Below are 15,233 nucleotides of genomic sequence, written 5' to 3'. Positions count from 1 at the left end.
ACTGTTCACACAGTATGTGTGCGCCACACATAGAAGGGAATAGATGGAAGGCCTCTGGAATTAAAGGCAAAGTTCCAGAGAGCCACCAGGAGGATGAGGGTGACACTCATTTCAATAGTAGAATGTTATTTGGTTAAATAACTGATTCATTGTTATTACATGTTAATACAGCAAATCACATAAGACTCAAAATATCATGTATTTATTCAATTCTGTTTTTTTTTTTTTATTTATTTTTTCTAGCATAATTCTCTATGTATGTAGTTTCTTTTGAAACTGCATAAATGTTATGGACACTGCTAATATGGTACTGTCTCTTTAAGAAAAGCGCATCACGGCGCATTTTCTGCAGTTTTGTGGAGATTTAAAGAGATGAAGCTACCATGGCGTGACATACAGTAATACTGTAATTTTTGTTTTTGGCAAATGACTGGATGGTCCTCCATTTGCTTGTAAGCATGCCGGTTCACAGTATCAACATAAGGCCTCTGAGGTGTTGTAGGAAATTTTGGTCCCTTATGGATCTGCTGTTTTGATCTGATGACCTGCTTCTTCGAAGATACAAATTCCTTTTTCAGGTGGGATACCTCACTGTCTTCGTCTGTACATTGATTTATCCTCATACTCATGTCCATGACACAATCTCGTCCTGTTGAGTATCTTTGGAGTTATCTTGCAAAGCTTTCTCTACTACTGAATCCTCTGAAGCAGCATCTCTGATCTCTTCTTAGAGCTGTTCAGACTCTACACAAAGTTTTGTAGTTGTCTTTGATTTTTTGTGTATCTGCTTTGACCTGATTCGAAGTCCTCCCTGATGTGATCTAAGTGACAGCCATAAAGCAAACAAGAGTCCTGCGGAAATCCGTGAATCTAGACGATTAGCAGCTGCTTTACCTCCAATATAATGTCATAACTGAGTAGAAACTGACTGTACCTCTATAACCAGAAAAAAGGCTCATGGCCTTGGCATATATTTATATATATATCACGGGTGTGTTGAATGCTTGATTGTGATTGGTTGATGGACGTTCTAACGCGTGCAATTAATTTTAAGGAAACACACGGCTATGAAGTAGTTCCAGGACTTGACCGCAATGCGGTTCCACATCACCAATATAATTACAACACAATTCATATATATATATATATATATATATATTTTATCCACGGCCATTTTATGTCATGGGTTAATATGAAAAAGATGATATACTTTTTGCTATATGATGGTCACATTAAAGCTAGGAATATGTAATTATTTTACAATCCCAGACCGACACTGTCAATCTTAAAATATGAAAATTCATCATAAAAATATTGTATTTTAAAAACTCATAATCTTAACAAAGAGTGAAGTAAACATAAACAATTTCAATATTAACTGCAGCGTAATTTCCACCACGACCAAAACCAAACAAATAAGAAAAATCAAGGTAAATGTCACCTGTGGACAGATTTCTCTTATTATTGTGTACAAGTTACATTTTTAATTATGCAAAAAAATTTGTGTATTTATGATTACACACGCTAGCTTTAAAATTAGCCTTAAATTTAGTAAGCAAAATGAGCCTGCCATTCTGAAAATGTTTCAAATGTAATTTCCATCACTGTCACTGGAGGGTAGCATACATCTGAATATGTCGATTTGTTCTGCATTTGCGTGATATTCTTCAGCAAGTCACAGAACCGCAAAAAATTAGATTTTTTTTTTTTTGTGTTGTGACATAAAATTGTAACAGAATAAATATATAAAATAATTATATTGCATAAAAGTATATCATATAATTGATTATATTATAGGCTATATTTATTCTTATACATACTATTATATTCATTATGATTAATTGTAATAGCCTACACATTATCCCCATGTTAATCAGAAATAATCTTGATTTATTCGCAAATCTGTGATCTTGATCTTTCGCATTAGTTTTCTTATGCAGTTTTCTCTCTGGTAGAGACTGGAAAGACTTTGCAGGTCTTTGAGATTGTTCATTCAAAAGTCATTCATATTTATCCACTTTATAGATTAGTTCAAATACAGTCCACCATAAAGCCACCTGATGCTAAGTGTCTTACTCAAAGGTACAAAGAAGAGAAGAAGTCAAAGTCTTCCAGTTTTTCTCAATCAATGTTATGAATTTCTCTAAACTCTCAAAACAGTTAACACAGCCATCTGAACACTTTGTAATTGTCCTAAACAGATTGTGAATTTTTCTTGATTTTCTTCATTTTCTCGAAACACTATATACAAATTTCTAAAATCTAAAATTCATGCTTTTAAAACAGTTAACACAAACAACTAAATTAAAGTCATACTCTCAAATGCACGCCAGATTGTCAAATGCCTTCATATTGATAAGAAAATTCATAAGAAAATGTAATTTACATTTTTTTTTACACAACTGTCATGACTTTGCTATCTATTAAAGGGTCAAATATGAAAATTCAGAGCAAACAAACAATGAGGAAGAAGAGGAAGAGCAATGCGAAAAAGAGGTGCCAAATGAGAAGAGAATGGGTAAAGAGGAAATTGGAGGAAGAAAAGGTGTCCACAATTACTGTATACCATCTGTGCTTATAGTGCTGCTTTAGGTCCATACAATTGAGCAAGACTGCTATTTTTGTTGTTGTTTTGTGTTTGTTTTTGTGAGCATTTTATGAAAACAAATGGAAAAAGGTTTTTATTGGGTATTGTTATGATAAATGTGTTATTTCAATCATAGAGTTGTGTGTCTAGCTGAAAATGTTATGAATTCAACAGAGAGCACATCTATAGTGTTGATGTTAGTATTTAGTTTTAATAAATGCATTATCAGGAAAGAATATGTTGCTTCATTCTGCAGTGAAATTGAATTGTTCTGCAAACTTGAGTGCCTGTTTCGACCGCTGTGTGAATTGTTTTGAGAGCACTTATAGTTTGGAGAAATTTATAAAATCGACTGAGAAAAACTGTAATATCAAAGAATCACTTTCATTTTTTAGTGGCATTTATTTGTATTTATTTTATTATTTTTTTTTTTTTTACAAAATGCGTTTTCTACTTGTTGTTATTACATTATGTAAGGGTGAATGCACACATCCTCGAGTATGTCTGGAATCTAAGCATATTAACATGTATACCTAAAGAATGTAGGCCTACTGTTTTACCAGCCGAGAAGTGCGTCCTTCATCAAACAGCAGTACATACACTGACAAATGACCTTATTCACAGCACTGCCATCTTTGATTTGTAAGGAGTGACAAATGTGGTGAGGGATAGACGTACTATCTCTTCAATGGACTGTATTGCAGTTTAAAGTGTTTTTGAATCGTTCCGTGGATAAAACATTGAATGAACATTACATTTATATAGCGCTTTTCTCACAGTACACTCAAAGTGCTTTACACAGTGAACGGGACTCTCTTCAAACACCACTAGTGTGCAGCATCCACCTGCGACGGCAGCCACTGTGCGTCAGTACACATTGAAAAAATATCTTTCTAAGAACAGTAGCAAAAAAAACAACAACATGAGTAGTGGAACATCAGATGTGATCTAAGAGCTTTTTACAGCTTTATACTGTGTGTGCCATTGAAGAGATGGTAAATGTATTCCTCACAGTCTCGTTGTCATCATTAAAAATCAAAGATGGCGCTACCGTCAATAAATTAATAGCTGCGACGGACTTCTATATTATCACCTATTTCCGAGTGAAACAGTTTATTAAACAGGAAATTTTATTTTATCCATTGGTTGTTGATTGGATTGTGAAAATATGGGCATTGCACAACGGAAAGGAGGCAGATCTAATTGTGAGTTTACAGCGGATACACAACGCGATTGACATTTCGTTCAACTCTACGCAAGGTTGTGGTATTTATAAGAAAGGGGTGGGGTTTAAGCGGACTAAGAGTACTTTTACTCAACAATGATGTACTAAAAACTGAATAGTTTTTCGTTTGCATTTTTGAGAAGTTCCGCGTACAGAAGACAACATTGTCAAAACGATCCACGTTCACACGGATGCACGAAAATAACTAGAAGCGCTGTATTATGCTTGCCAGGCCATTAGTTGGCAATGTAACTTTGTAAAGAAACACTACGCACCTGCGAACATAAGCATTCCTCCACAAAGCCGTGAATACAAACTGTGCGATGCGAAAGCATCGAGCAATTTTTATGGACAGATGATGAGGTTGCTTTATTACTACAATTATTTTACTGGAGAAGCATCAATAAACAATAAAATCTTTTGCAGCATAAACACAGTCCTGCAGTCCGCCATTGTAGTTTTGAATGTCTCGCGCATTGTTTTGAAGTACTCGCGCGCATACCTATAGACTGAACACGTAATTTGCGTGCGCATGACATCACTGTTTTCACTAATTCGCGTTTTTGTATGTTTACATGGAGACGATAAAGGCATCGTTCTCATAAACTTGTTCTTCGAAACCCATTTTCAAAAGTTTGCGTTTTCAGTCCCCATACCACCATTTTTGTGTAAACGAACAGCCAAAACGAATAAAACGTCCGTTTTTAGTTGAAAACTTAGTGTAAATGGCCCATGCAGGGGCCATTAGGGCTAAAGGATTGGAGAAGTCCTGCATATGTCACCAGAGAGAATATGCCACACAACGTTTCACCGGAAGATCGAGTTATGACATTTTGATTAAAGATCACAAGGTCAAAAATATCATAAAATAAAACAAATGCATGGATGAATCGTTCACAATAAGATCAATAACATGCATTTCAAAAATAGATAGGGTGAATTTTTATTTCATGCCGATTTTAATAAATGTTTATGTGAGAACTTACGATTGTATTGCATATCGTCAGTTCTCATGTGAGCATTGTGTCAAGTGCAAGGATGCGTAAACTGGAACACATTTTTGCTTTGTTTCTCACCCATAGTGATTGTATCGCTTCAGACATGGATTAAACCACTTGGATCACTTTTATGCTACCTTTATGCTCTTTTCTGAAAGTCGTTAACCCCACTGAATTGAAAACACCTCACACGTCCTTCAAAATAACATTGTGTTCCGCAGAAGAAAGTCATAGGAGTTTGAGATGGCATGAGGGTGAGTAAATAACGAGACAATTATCATTTTGGAGTGAACTATCCCTTTAGTTGTAGAAGAAACCCCTAATTTGACTTATGTCTCTAAAATTGTGAGTTTAATATTTTATCCAATATATTAAGACATAATGGGGACACTGAAATGTACTGCACAAAAGGAATGACCCGTGCATGCTATAGATGTGTTCATGTATATGACAGTAAACACAATGCCATTGGTGCGTCACACGGCGTGCGCGCCGCGAGGAGGAGCCTCCGCTAACGAAACAGTTTGATGTGCTGAGCAGCGCATTATTACACAGAGCAGTACTGGAGGAGAGCAACGGCGCAAAGTCATCCTGCTCTCAGCACCAGAGCTGGAGGCTGTATACATTCTTAAATGCATAAATACTTCTTTGCATATATATTTCTGTGATTTTATGCGACTGACACAAACAGACACTTCATAAACTGTTGTTCAAACAGCACAAAGCGGACTATGAGGGATTGAACTGCACTTCCATGAAAGTTTGATCATCTAAATGCGCTCTCTGTGCATTTAATTCGTGTTCAAATGTGGATTCTTTACGTAATTTAGGTCATTCTGAACAATATACATATTTAAAACGGAGCAACATCGGTGAACGTGAAGGATTCCAAGCACGCGCGGAGGTCGGGAGAACACTGCTGCTCCTGGTGTGTGCGCTCTTGATAACTTCATCATCGTAATGAGACTGGCTTTACACAAAGGATATTTAATAACAACATTGATGCATTAAGCATGTGTTGCGCGTTTGAACGCATTTAGAAGATGTGCAGAACGCAGCGGAGTCGCATGATTGGACAACTGTGCTCTGATGTCCGCCGTACAGGTGAGCGCCACATTAAACATTTGCCGCTTACACTTTACAGTAAGATGCATTCGTTAACATTAGTTAATGCATTAGGTATCATTAACTAACAATGAACTCATTTTTTTTTTTTTTAATTTTTTTTTTTACAGTTTTTATTAATATTTGTTAATGCTAGTTAATAAAAATGCTATTAATCATTGTTAGTTCATAGTGCATTAACTAATGTTAACATATACAACATTTGATTTTAAAAATGTTTTAGTAAATGTTGAAATGAGCATTGTTCATTGTAAGTTCATGTTAAATAATGTTAAATAATTTTAACAAATACAACCTTATGTTAAAACCTGAGATCACCTATATTGTGAGGCCCAGTCTGTCCCAATGAGGGAAATGACTTATTAAACATACTTAACAATGTTTTTTTTAATGTAAAAATGCAAAAAGGTTTCTGTGAGGGTAAGGTTAGGGGATAGAAATTATCCTTAGATAAAATCCATAAAATACATGGAAGTCTATGGAGAGTCCCCACAATTATATAAAAAACAGTTTGTGTGAGTGTGTGTCTGTGTGTGTGTGTGTGTGTGTTTGTGTGTGTAAAGAAATAATTCATATATATATATATATATATATATATATATATATGTTTGCTGTGGTTCAAATGACCATCTAGTTAAAGTAGGTCACACTCCATCTTGTTTTCTCATGAGACTCATTAGAAGGCCTTAGAAAAAATACCTACAAATAAACTGGGAAAAATGTTCACCTGAAAAATGTGCTTCATTTGGTAACTTGTAAATTAACTTGTTTGATTCATGTCAATAATATTATTTATCATCACTGAATCAACCTAAATACATTAGGTTACACAAACAAACTATTTTTAAGGGTAAGAGCAGGTAGAAATAGCTATTTAAGGTAAGAGTTGGAGGTTATTATGTTTTAAAGTGATATGCCTAGCTACAATATCAGTAAATTTTTTTGCATTTAAAACTCTCACATTCATGTACATACACATTCGTGTTTTGTCAGGTAACCTAAAAATGTGTTTCATGTTATAACATCTACTGGTTTCATTCAAGTCAAAACTGTCAAAAGTTTCTACAAAGTAATGTTATGGGTCAGATCAGGTAGAAACTGCTTCTTAATGTAACAACTGCACATTTTCAAAAGTCTGAGACCAGACCACTAGTGAAAATGCTTCAAGTTTGCATTCTTTTCTAATTTACAGCATAAAACATTTTACATTACAAATGATATTATCAGCATAAGAATCAGAACATGGGAACCTAAAAAATGTATTTAAACTCTGTATATTTTCAGGTTCAAATTTTAAAAATAAAAATGTTCAGTGTGGTCTCAGACCTTTGAACCCACTGTATATAATTTTTTTTTATATTATGAATAACACTTTATTTAAAAAATAACACTTTATTTACATGAATTTACATTTATTAACCATCATTTCAAGGTGTAATTTATTTATTATAATGCTAATTATAATAAATAAATGCTATTTAGGTCCTTTTAGGCTTTAAGGCTACCCTTTAAGGCTACCCTATTAGGCCCATATTAAATGTAGCAAAATCCCAAAACTTTGTTTACTTCCAGATTTAAAGGGATAGTTCACCCAAAATCATTTACTCACACTCATGCCATCCCAGATGTGTATGACTTTGTTCTTCTGCAGAACACAAAATAAGATTTTTAGAAGAATATTTGAGCTTTGTATGTCCATAATACAAGTGAATGGTGATCAAGTCTTTGAAGCTCCAAAAAGGGCATAAAGTCATCTTAAAAGTAATCCATAAGACTCCAGGTTTAATAAATGTCTTTTGAAGTGATCCAGTTTGGCTGAGAACTGACCAAAATGTAACTCTTTTTTTACACTTACATTTATGCATTTGGCAGATGCTTTTATCCAAAGTGACTTACAGTGCACTTATTACAGGGACAATCCCCTGCAACCTGGAGTTAAGTGCCTTGCTCAAGGACATAATGGTGGTGGCTGTAGGGATCGAACCAGCAACCTTCTGATGACCAGTTATGTGCTTTAGCCCACTACGCCATCACCAATCCGCACACCACATATTTTTGACTATAAATTGATTGATTACACTTTTTATAGCGCCATCTAGCGCTCTGTGCATGCGTCAAACACTAGGAATCAAGCTTGAAATCATGATCGTATACCTAGAGACTGCAAATGCAAGATGTACTGTGAAATAGGAGTTATAATTTGGTATTTTTCTCACCCAAAACCAACTGGATCGCTTCTGAAGACTTGGATTAAACCACTTGAGTCTCATGGATTACTTTTGTGCTTTTGGAGCCACAAAGTTCTGGTCACCATTCACTTGCATTGTATGGACCTACAGAGCTGAAATATTCTTTTAATATTCTTTGCTTGTGTTCAGCAGAAGAAAGTCATACACACCTGGAATGTCATGAAGGTGAGTCAATTATGACATTTTTTTTTTGGGTGAAATTTCCCTTAAATTAAAAAAAAAAAGGTCTCAGAGGTCTCAGATTTTTGAACCCACTGTATGTACAGAAAATAATGTCAGAGACTTCCCACTTTATTTACATGAATTTAAATGTTTTAAGCTTCATATGGAGGTGTCCTTTATTTATTATAATGCTAATTTAAGTAATTTACATATAATTTCCTCAGGAACTCATCCATGCCCCTCACCACCCCAGTCTTGACCTTCCTGAACAGTGAAGAACAAGCACTTTAATTTTGAGGTACATAATCCCACACATCTGGCTGCTTGAGCACCTCAGTGGACTCATGGGTACTGTACTGTCCCTCTCGCCGGGTCCCCGAAAATCTGGCTACTATGATGACCGGCCCGGTTCCCTAAGCCATTATCCAAGCCTGAGCAGCCGCTCTTTGAACACTCAGAAGGACCACAGTCTCAAACGTGGCCATTCCATCTTCCTCCCTGCTCTCACATGGAAACGGCTGGTGGCCTCCACAAAGAAGCGAGGCGAGACCAAGAAAGGTTACCCTGGAGGGCAGGCAGCTCTCCGGGCTCCACTAAACAACAATAACATCTATCAGAAGGATCCGATTTTGCACCTCAACCACGAGAATGTGAAGAAGTCACTCTCCTGTGCCAACCTCACCAGCTATGACGGTCCAGCAGGTCTGGGCTTGGGCATGGGTCGGAGTGTTGGCTATGGCAAATCTAAGCAGATCTCCTCCGTAAAGAAGGTTCCACCTACATGCACTTCTTCACCCAAACGTGTGATCGTCCAGGCCTCGACCAGCGAGCTGCTTCGTTGCCTGGGGGAGTTTCTGTGTGGACGCTGCTATCGGCTCAAGCATCTCTCCCCTGTTGATCCGGTTCTGTGGTTGCGAGCTGTAGACCGCTCGCTCTTGCTCCAGGGCTGGCAGGACCAGGCCTTTGTCACTCCAGCCAATGTGGTCTTTGTGTACATGTTGTGTCGTGATGTGGTGGATGGTAACCTTGTGTCTTCAGAGCACGAGCTTCAAGCAATTCTACTGACCTGCCTCTACTTGTCTTACTCCTACATGGGCAACGAGATCTCGTATCCGCTCAAGCCCTTCCTCGTGGAGGCAGGTAAAGAGGCATTCTGGGACCGTTGTCTGGCCATTATCGATGTCACCAGTGCCAAGATGCTGCGCATCAATGCAGACCCACATTTCTTCACGCAAATATTCGCTGATCTGAAGAGTGAAGGAGGTTGCGGACTGCAAGACTATGCTAGAGTTTTGGACTTATGAAAATAGTAATTGCAGATTGTCTGTTCTTACGTTAAACCACCATCATCCCCTGATGTTACCATCATTCCATCTTTTTGGCGCCCCCATATGCCATTTCACTTAGTGACGAGACTTTTGCTGATAATTCTGAAAGAAACTGAAAAATGCAAACATGGATAAGAGTCTATGGAGTAGAATTGGAAAAATAGCACTGCATTTACAACAAATTTTCTCCCCAAAGTTATTCTTTTGCCTCTAATTCAAATATCGTAGCTAAAACATTAATGCAACACTCAGTTTTGTTTTTTCTGTTACACCATGTCCTAACCAGATGCAATGTGATGCAACAAAGCGACAAGTGACTAAAGCACCTCTTCCATGTAAATCTGAATTTTGTTGGTTGCTTGTTTTCCATTTCTGCTGCATTGGTGGGTAGCCCCGCCTAAAGTGAAACCCCACAGGTCCACAATCCTGCTCTTCACAGCTGTATATTAAACATCAAACATCTTCTGATTGGCTGTGATTGTATCACTTTGCACAGCAGTTATGTGTTCAGCGTGGATTGACAAATTGCTTGTCGCAGGGAACTTGTTGCATTGCATCTGGTTAGTAGCATGACTTCCAGCATCAGCTCTTTTCAGTAGATTTTTTTTTGCCTTGCAAACAATTCCCAACTTTTTTCATTTAGTCTGACACCCCAAATGAAACCATCCAACAAAGAAAATTGAAGTGGGAGTGTGTATGTGATAGACGGCAATCTTTGAGGATAAACAGCTGTTGGTTATTGAGTTGTCCTTCCTTTATTTCATGAGCTGGACGTTAGGACACCAGCTGCAGTGGCATTAACAAGATTAACAGATTAGTGTCACACATGCACACATAGACACACCCACTCAGTTCTCAGTGCCTCTCCTTGCTCCCCAGCCTTTTAGTTTGAGTGGCTAATCCATGTAGGCCATGCACAGTCCTAGTATATGTTCTGTCCGGAGTTTCTTGTCATCTACACAGCAGTACAGTGTAAGTGTCAGGTTTGAATTAGGGTGCTATGAGTATGAAGGATATTAACAAAGACAGTTTTAGTGTTTTCAGATGATTGCAAGTTTGTGGAGATTCTGGCCAGTATTATCTTGAAGATCAGTTTCTTTGAAATAAATGTCTGACTTCTGTTTTAGAAAGAATTAGTCTGGGGTCAATGCAAGTTAAGTTCAATTGACGTCATTTTTGGCATAATATTGATTACCACAAAAATTATTTTGACTTGTCCCTACATTTCTTTAAAAAAAAAAGCAAAAATCTGGGTTACAATAGGCACTTACAATGGATGTGTGGCCAATCTGTAAACATTAAAATAGTAACCTATAGCCACAAAATGTAAATAATATGTGTTAACGTGTTTAGTGTGATAAAATCACTTACAAACCTGAGTAAATTTATAGCCAATTTTACAACTTCGTGGCCATGACGACATTATAACTAGGCGTAACTTTAAAAATGACAATTGAAACAAAGTTACAGCTCAAATAATACACAATTTGTAACAGAAGAATTAATGTAAGTGCTTTTATAAAATTATAAGCTTCACATTTCTGCCTTTAAACCCTCCAAAAATTTGCCCCATTCACTTCCATTGTAAGTGCCTCAATGTAACTTCCATTTTTACTTTTTTTAAAGAAACGGAAGGAGTCTAAATTATTATTTGTGGTAATCAACATTATATCACAAATGCAATCAATTGAGCATAACTTGTATTTATTCCCAGAATATTCCTTTATAGTCAACTGGAAATCAAAATTGACCCCATTTACCCGGGCGTTAACCACCATAGACTTTGAGGAGGACACATACTGTATATTCTGAATATTGACCAATCAAAACAGCACCGTCTGTTCAGCTTAATAGTTATCTCTCATCTTTGACCTTCTACTTGCATAATAAGGTGTGAAAAGAGAGATCAGACTATTTTCAAAAACTGCAAATTAACCGTTCTTTTAACTGTAATAGATTTAAAACCTACATAGCAGCACTTGCACGTACACATGCAAACACAACAGATGCCCTCTGGATCTGGGGTTTCAAGTGTCACCGCTCAGCTAGCCCAGACGCAATAGAGGCGACAGCAGCATGTGGCATGGCAATCACTCGTTAATCTTATTGTAGAGTTTTATAGCAGGGCCATTGGCGCCATACTCCGGCTCCCCTGCAAAAGCCGACTTTAAACGCATACTTCAGCCCACACATGCTCTCATATATGTGCACATGCTTACTCAAATCCACCAATAACCACCATGCATACATTTTCAAGCTGGTAATCATAAACACACAGATACGTACATGAATATGCACACACCTTTTCCCACACACAGAAGCGATAATCCTCTCTTGATCCTTACCACCAATCAGGTAGAGTGAGCTGAAAATGCTGCAATAACAAATCATGGTTTTGCCAGAGTCCAACTAAAACTTAAGGCTTGGCAAAAGCCTTTGGGCAAAAAAAGGACAAGCACTTTGAAATGTCAGAGCTCAATTTCCTGTTACAAAAGAAATACATCAACACAGGAAAGAACATTTTATTTTTTTGAACTATTTCATGCTGTCTTTTACATATTTGCATGGTGAAATACACTGGTGGGTAAGTTACTCAAAAAAGCAATCCACTACAAATTACTATTTACTTCAATAAATTGTAATAAGATTACTTTTCTGATTACATACACAAAAAAGTAATCCCATCACTACTTTTCTGATTACATACACAAAAAAGTAATCCCATCACTACATAAGTTACTTTCTAAAACACTTTTCAGAGAACAGTATTTAATTTTTTTTGGTTAACGAATTCAAAATAATATCTACAGTATATTTTCTCCTTGTTCATTGTTGCACTGAAGTCATTCACTCGGCATCACACATGGGGGCGTACACCCTTCAGCTGTCATACAAACGCAAAGAGACATACATACATAAATAATGCTATTTTCGAAATGTGTACCTCAAGTAATTTACTTAAAAGTAATCCAGCTTAATTGAAAACCAGTAACTAAACTTATTTTTAGAATTTGAAATGTAAATTCAATTGTTGTGCCAATCATGCACACTTATCTCATAAATAAGTTTTTTCCTTAAGGCAACATAAGTATCCTCATGTACATGTGGTTGAGATATGGGATGAATGGTGATAAAAGAATGGTGATAATTATCTTGTGCCTTGATCTGGTTATAAATTCCCATCCATCCATCCATCCATCGTCAACCGCTTATCCTGTGTACAGGGTCACGGGGGGCTGGAGCCTATCCCAGCTAACATTGGGCGAAAGGCGGGGGACACCCTGGACAGGTCGCCAGTCCATCGCAGGTTATAAATTCCCAACATATTGAATATCGCTTTGGTAGCAACCACATTTGGTGGCCCTTTGAGGAAAATACACACACTTGGTAGAAACTCAAGGAAATCCATGAAAAGTAGTGGTTATAGAGGCAGAACTTGTAATGTACTCAGGCTGTGTAGAATAATCATAAGCCAATTCATGAGCCATTTTCCTTTTAAATGATAAACTCCACCAATGCTACTTTTTTAGCAGAGCCATTTACTCTGTTGACAGTCAATCATTTTCAAAAGGACCTGAAACCATTGAATCAACTTTGAAGGATGTGCTTGCACAACCATCCTCACTACACCTCAAATATTTAATAGATCTTTATATAGATACTTTTAATGTGACACAACAAACTTACAAAGACCTCAAAGCCTGGCAGGGGGCTTATTGATTTTCCAATGAAGACCATTTCTGTCCTTAGACAAACATAAACTTCTGGATGTGGAACCTTTAGCACAAAGCAAAAGGGACAAATGACACTCAGTTTTGAGAGTTGAGATAGACTTATGTTTTAAACTACTGAATTAAGACACTTTGGTCACTCAGGATCTGGATGTTAAATAGACTCCATTGTACACTGCAAGTTGCCATTACTCTATGAGTTATGGCTGCTAAGACTTTTCAATGTATTCTATGCTGCTAAATGTATGTAATATTCAAAAGGAACTCCAAGTAGAGTCTCTCAGTGTGGTGTAAATATGCTGTTTGTACCAATATGAAAACTGCATGTATATCATTCAGGAATTGCTACTGTAGTGGTGTATGTGTCAAACACTTTTTTATTAATTGTTATTTTCTTCAGTTTGTATTTCAGTTTAAAGTTAAATGGATATTTTATTGTTTTAATTCTAATAATTGTTATTATTATTTTTACTGAAAGATATTATCTGCTCTTCCCAAGTTTGGGACATCTTATGTAAACAGTATTAGAAAGTGTATCTCTTTATTTCTATTTCAGGGACAGCTTGCTCTGTGCACGTCGGCAATTATTGTAAATGTCTCTGAATACTGAAATTAAATGAAAAATTGAGCATTTATAGCGCTAAGGCTTCACACTAAGGTAGCTGCATGCATAACTGGTGACCCACCACCATTGTCATTTCCTTTGTAATTCCCATGCAGTATAGGTTAACTCAATATGGCTTAGCAAAACACAAACTCACTAAGACCTTTAAATCCACTATGTGCAATTTCTGCACGGATAGCGGCATCAACCAGAATTGAGAATATAACCAAAAATTTCCCAAACAGTTTCCCAAAAGTTTTCCATTGGTTAGACAAATAGATAGTCCAGCCCCAAACTAACACCATTGGTTGAGCCAATGCTGTTGAGTTGAGCTGCTCAATCAGAGCAATGACTGACAGGGCCACAGTGTTTACACAGCCTACGAATGGCTTACTTACTCATAGTTGTCTCTGTACATTCAATTGGGAGCAAGTATGAGAAGAGTATCAGCTATAACTAAGATTTGTCAATTTGATCATGTGCGAGACGGCCTCAAAAATAATTTTTCCACTGTCTTACCTCTAATTCAGCAGTGGTCTTAGATTATTTTCTGTTCTCTGAGACCGGGTGCTAAATCATTTCCTCAGTCTATTGGGTTTCATTGACATCATGAGTAATCTTCAAAAACACAGACAAACAATTTGTTGAGTCAAAAAGGCTTTTGGTGGAGGGCCTTTTGAAGAGCAAGCCAATCTGGATTATTTAGGATGGAACTCATTAACTGGACACAAAAACTTCACGACTGGTCATGTATATACCAAACTGTCCTCTTAAACCACCGTCAGTGGTGTAGTTTCGAAAACCTCCCATACTCCTGTTGGCACAGTGAAATAGTACACATGAATATACTGTAGCTCACAGAGTGATGCTGTTGTTGTTTGGACAACTTGAAAAAAATAATGTTCAAAATGTGACTTCTGACGGTAGAATTTATTATTATTATTTTTTCAGTTGATTTAAAAAAATGTAATAAGGTATTCAAATTATATTTTGTCTTTCAGTTTTTGAAAACTAGGTGATCCTCACAAAACCTGTAAGAAAAATTATGAAATTATGCTTTAGGTATCATGAACTAACAATGAACAATATATATATATAGGCCTAAATATTTATTGATCTTAGAAAATCTTAATTTATTTCAAAAGAAATGTCATTGTTAGTTCATGTTAGTTTATAATCCATTAACTAATGTTAACATACAACTTTTGATTTTAAAAATGTATT

The 15,233-nt window shown here is 36.6% G+C and overlaps 1 protein-coding gene across 1 annotated transcript; it reads left to right on the top strand.

Moving 5' to 3' along the window:
* Positions 1-5,383: 5,383 nt before the first annotated feature.
* On the top strand, positions 5,384-15,029 carry si:dkeyp-92c9.2 (uncharacterized protein LOC571482 homolog). Its single transcript, XM_052093424.1, has 2 exons — positions 5,384-5,914; positions 8,571-15,029. Exon 2 carries the CDS (start codon positions 8,691-8,693, stop codon positions 9,648-9,650), a length of 960 nt encoding a protein of 319 aa, XP_051949384.1. The 5' UTR covers positions 5,384-5,914; positions 8,571-8,690; the 3' UTR covers positions 9,651-15,029.
* The last annotated feature ends 204 nt before the right edge of the window (positions 15,030-15,233 follow it).

This window comes from Xyrauchen texanus, chromosome 26, assembly GCF_025860055.1.
Source record: "Xyrauchen texanus isolate HMW12.3.18 chromosome 26, RBS_HiC_50CHRs, whole genome shotgun sequence".
NCBI classification, from domain to species: Eukaryota; Metazoa; Chordata; class Actinopteri; order Cypriniformes; family Catostomidae; genus Xyrauchen; species Xyrauchen texanus.
The sequence above is the reverse complement of the archived record's forward strand: the minus strand, read 5'-3'. Positions and strand labels throughout refer to the sequence as shown.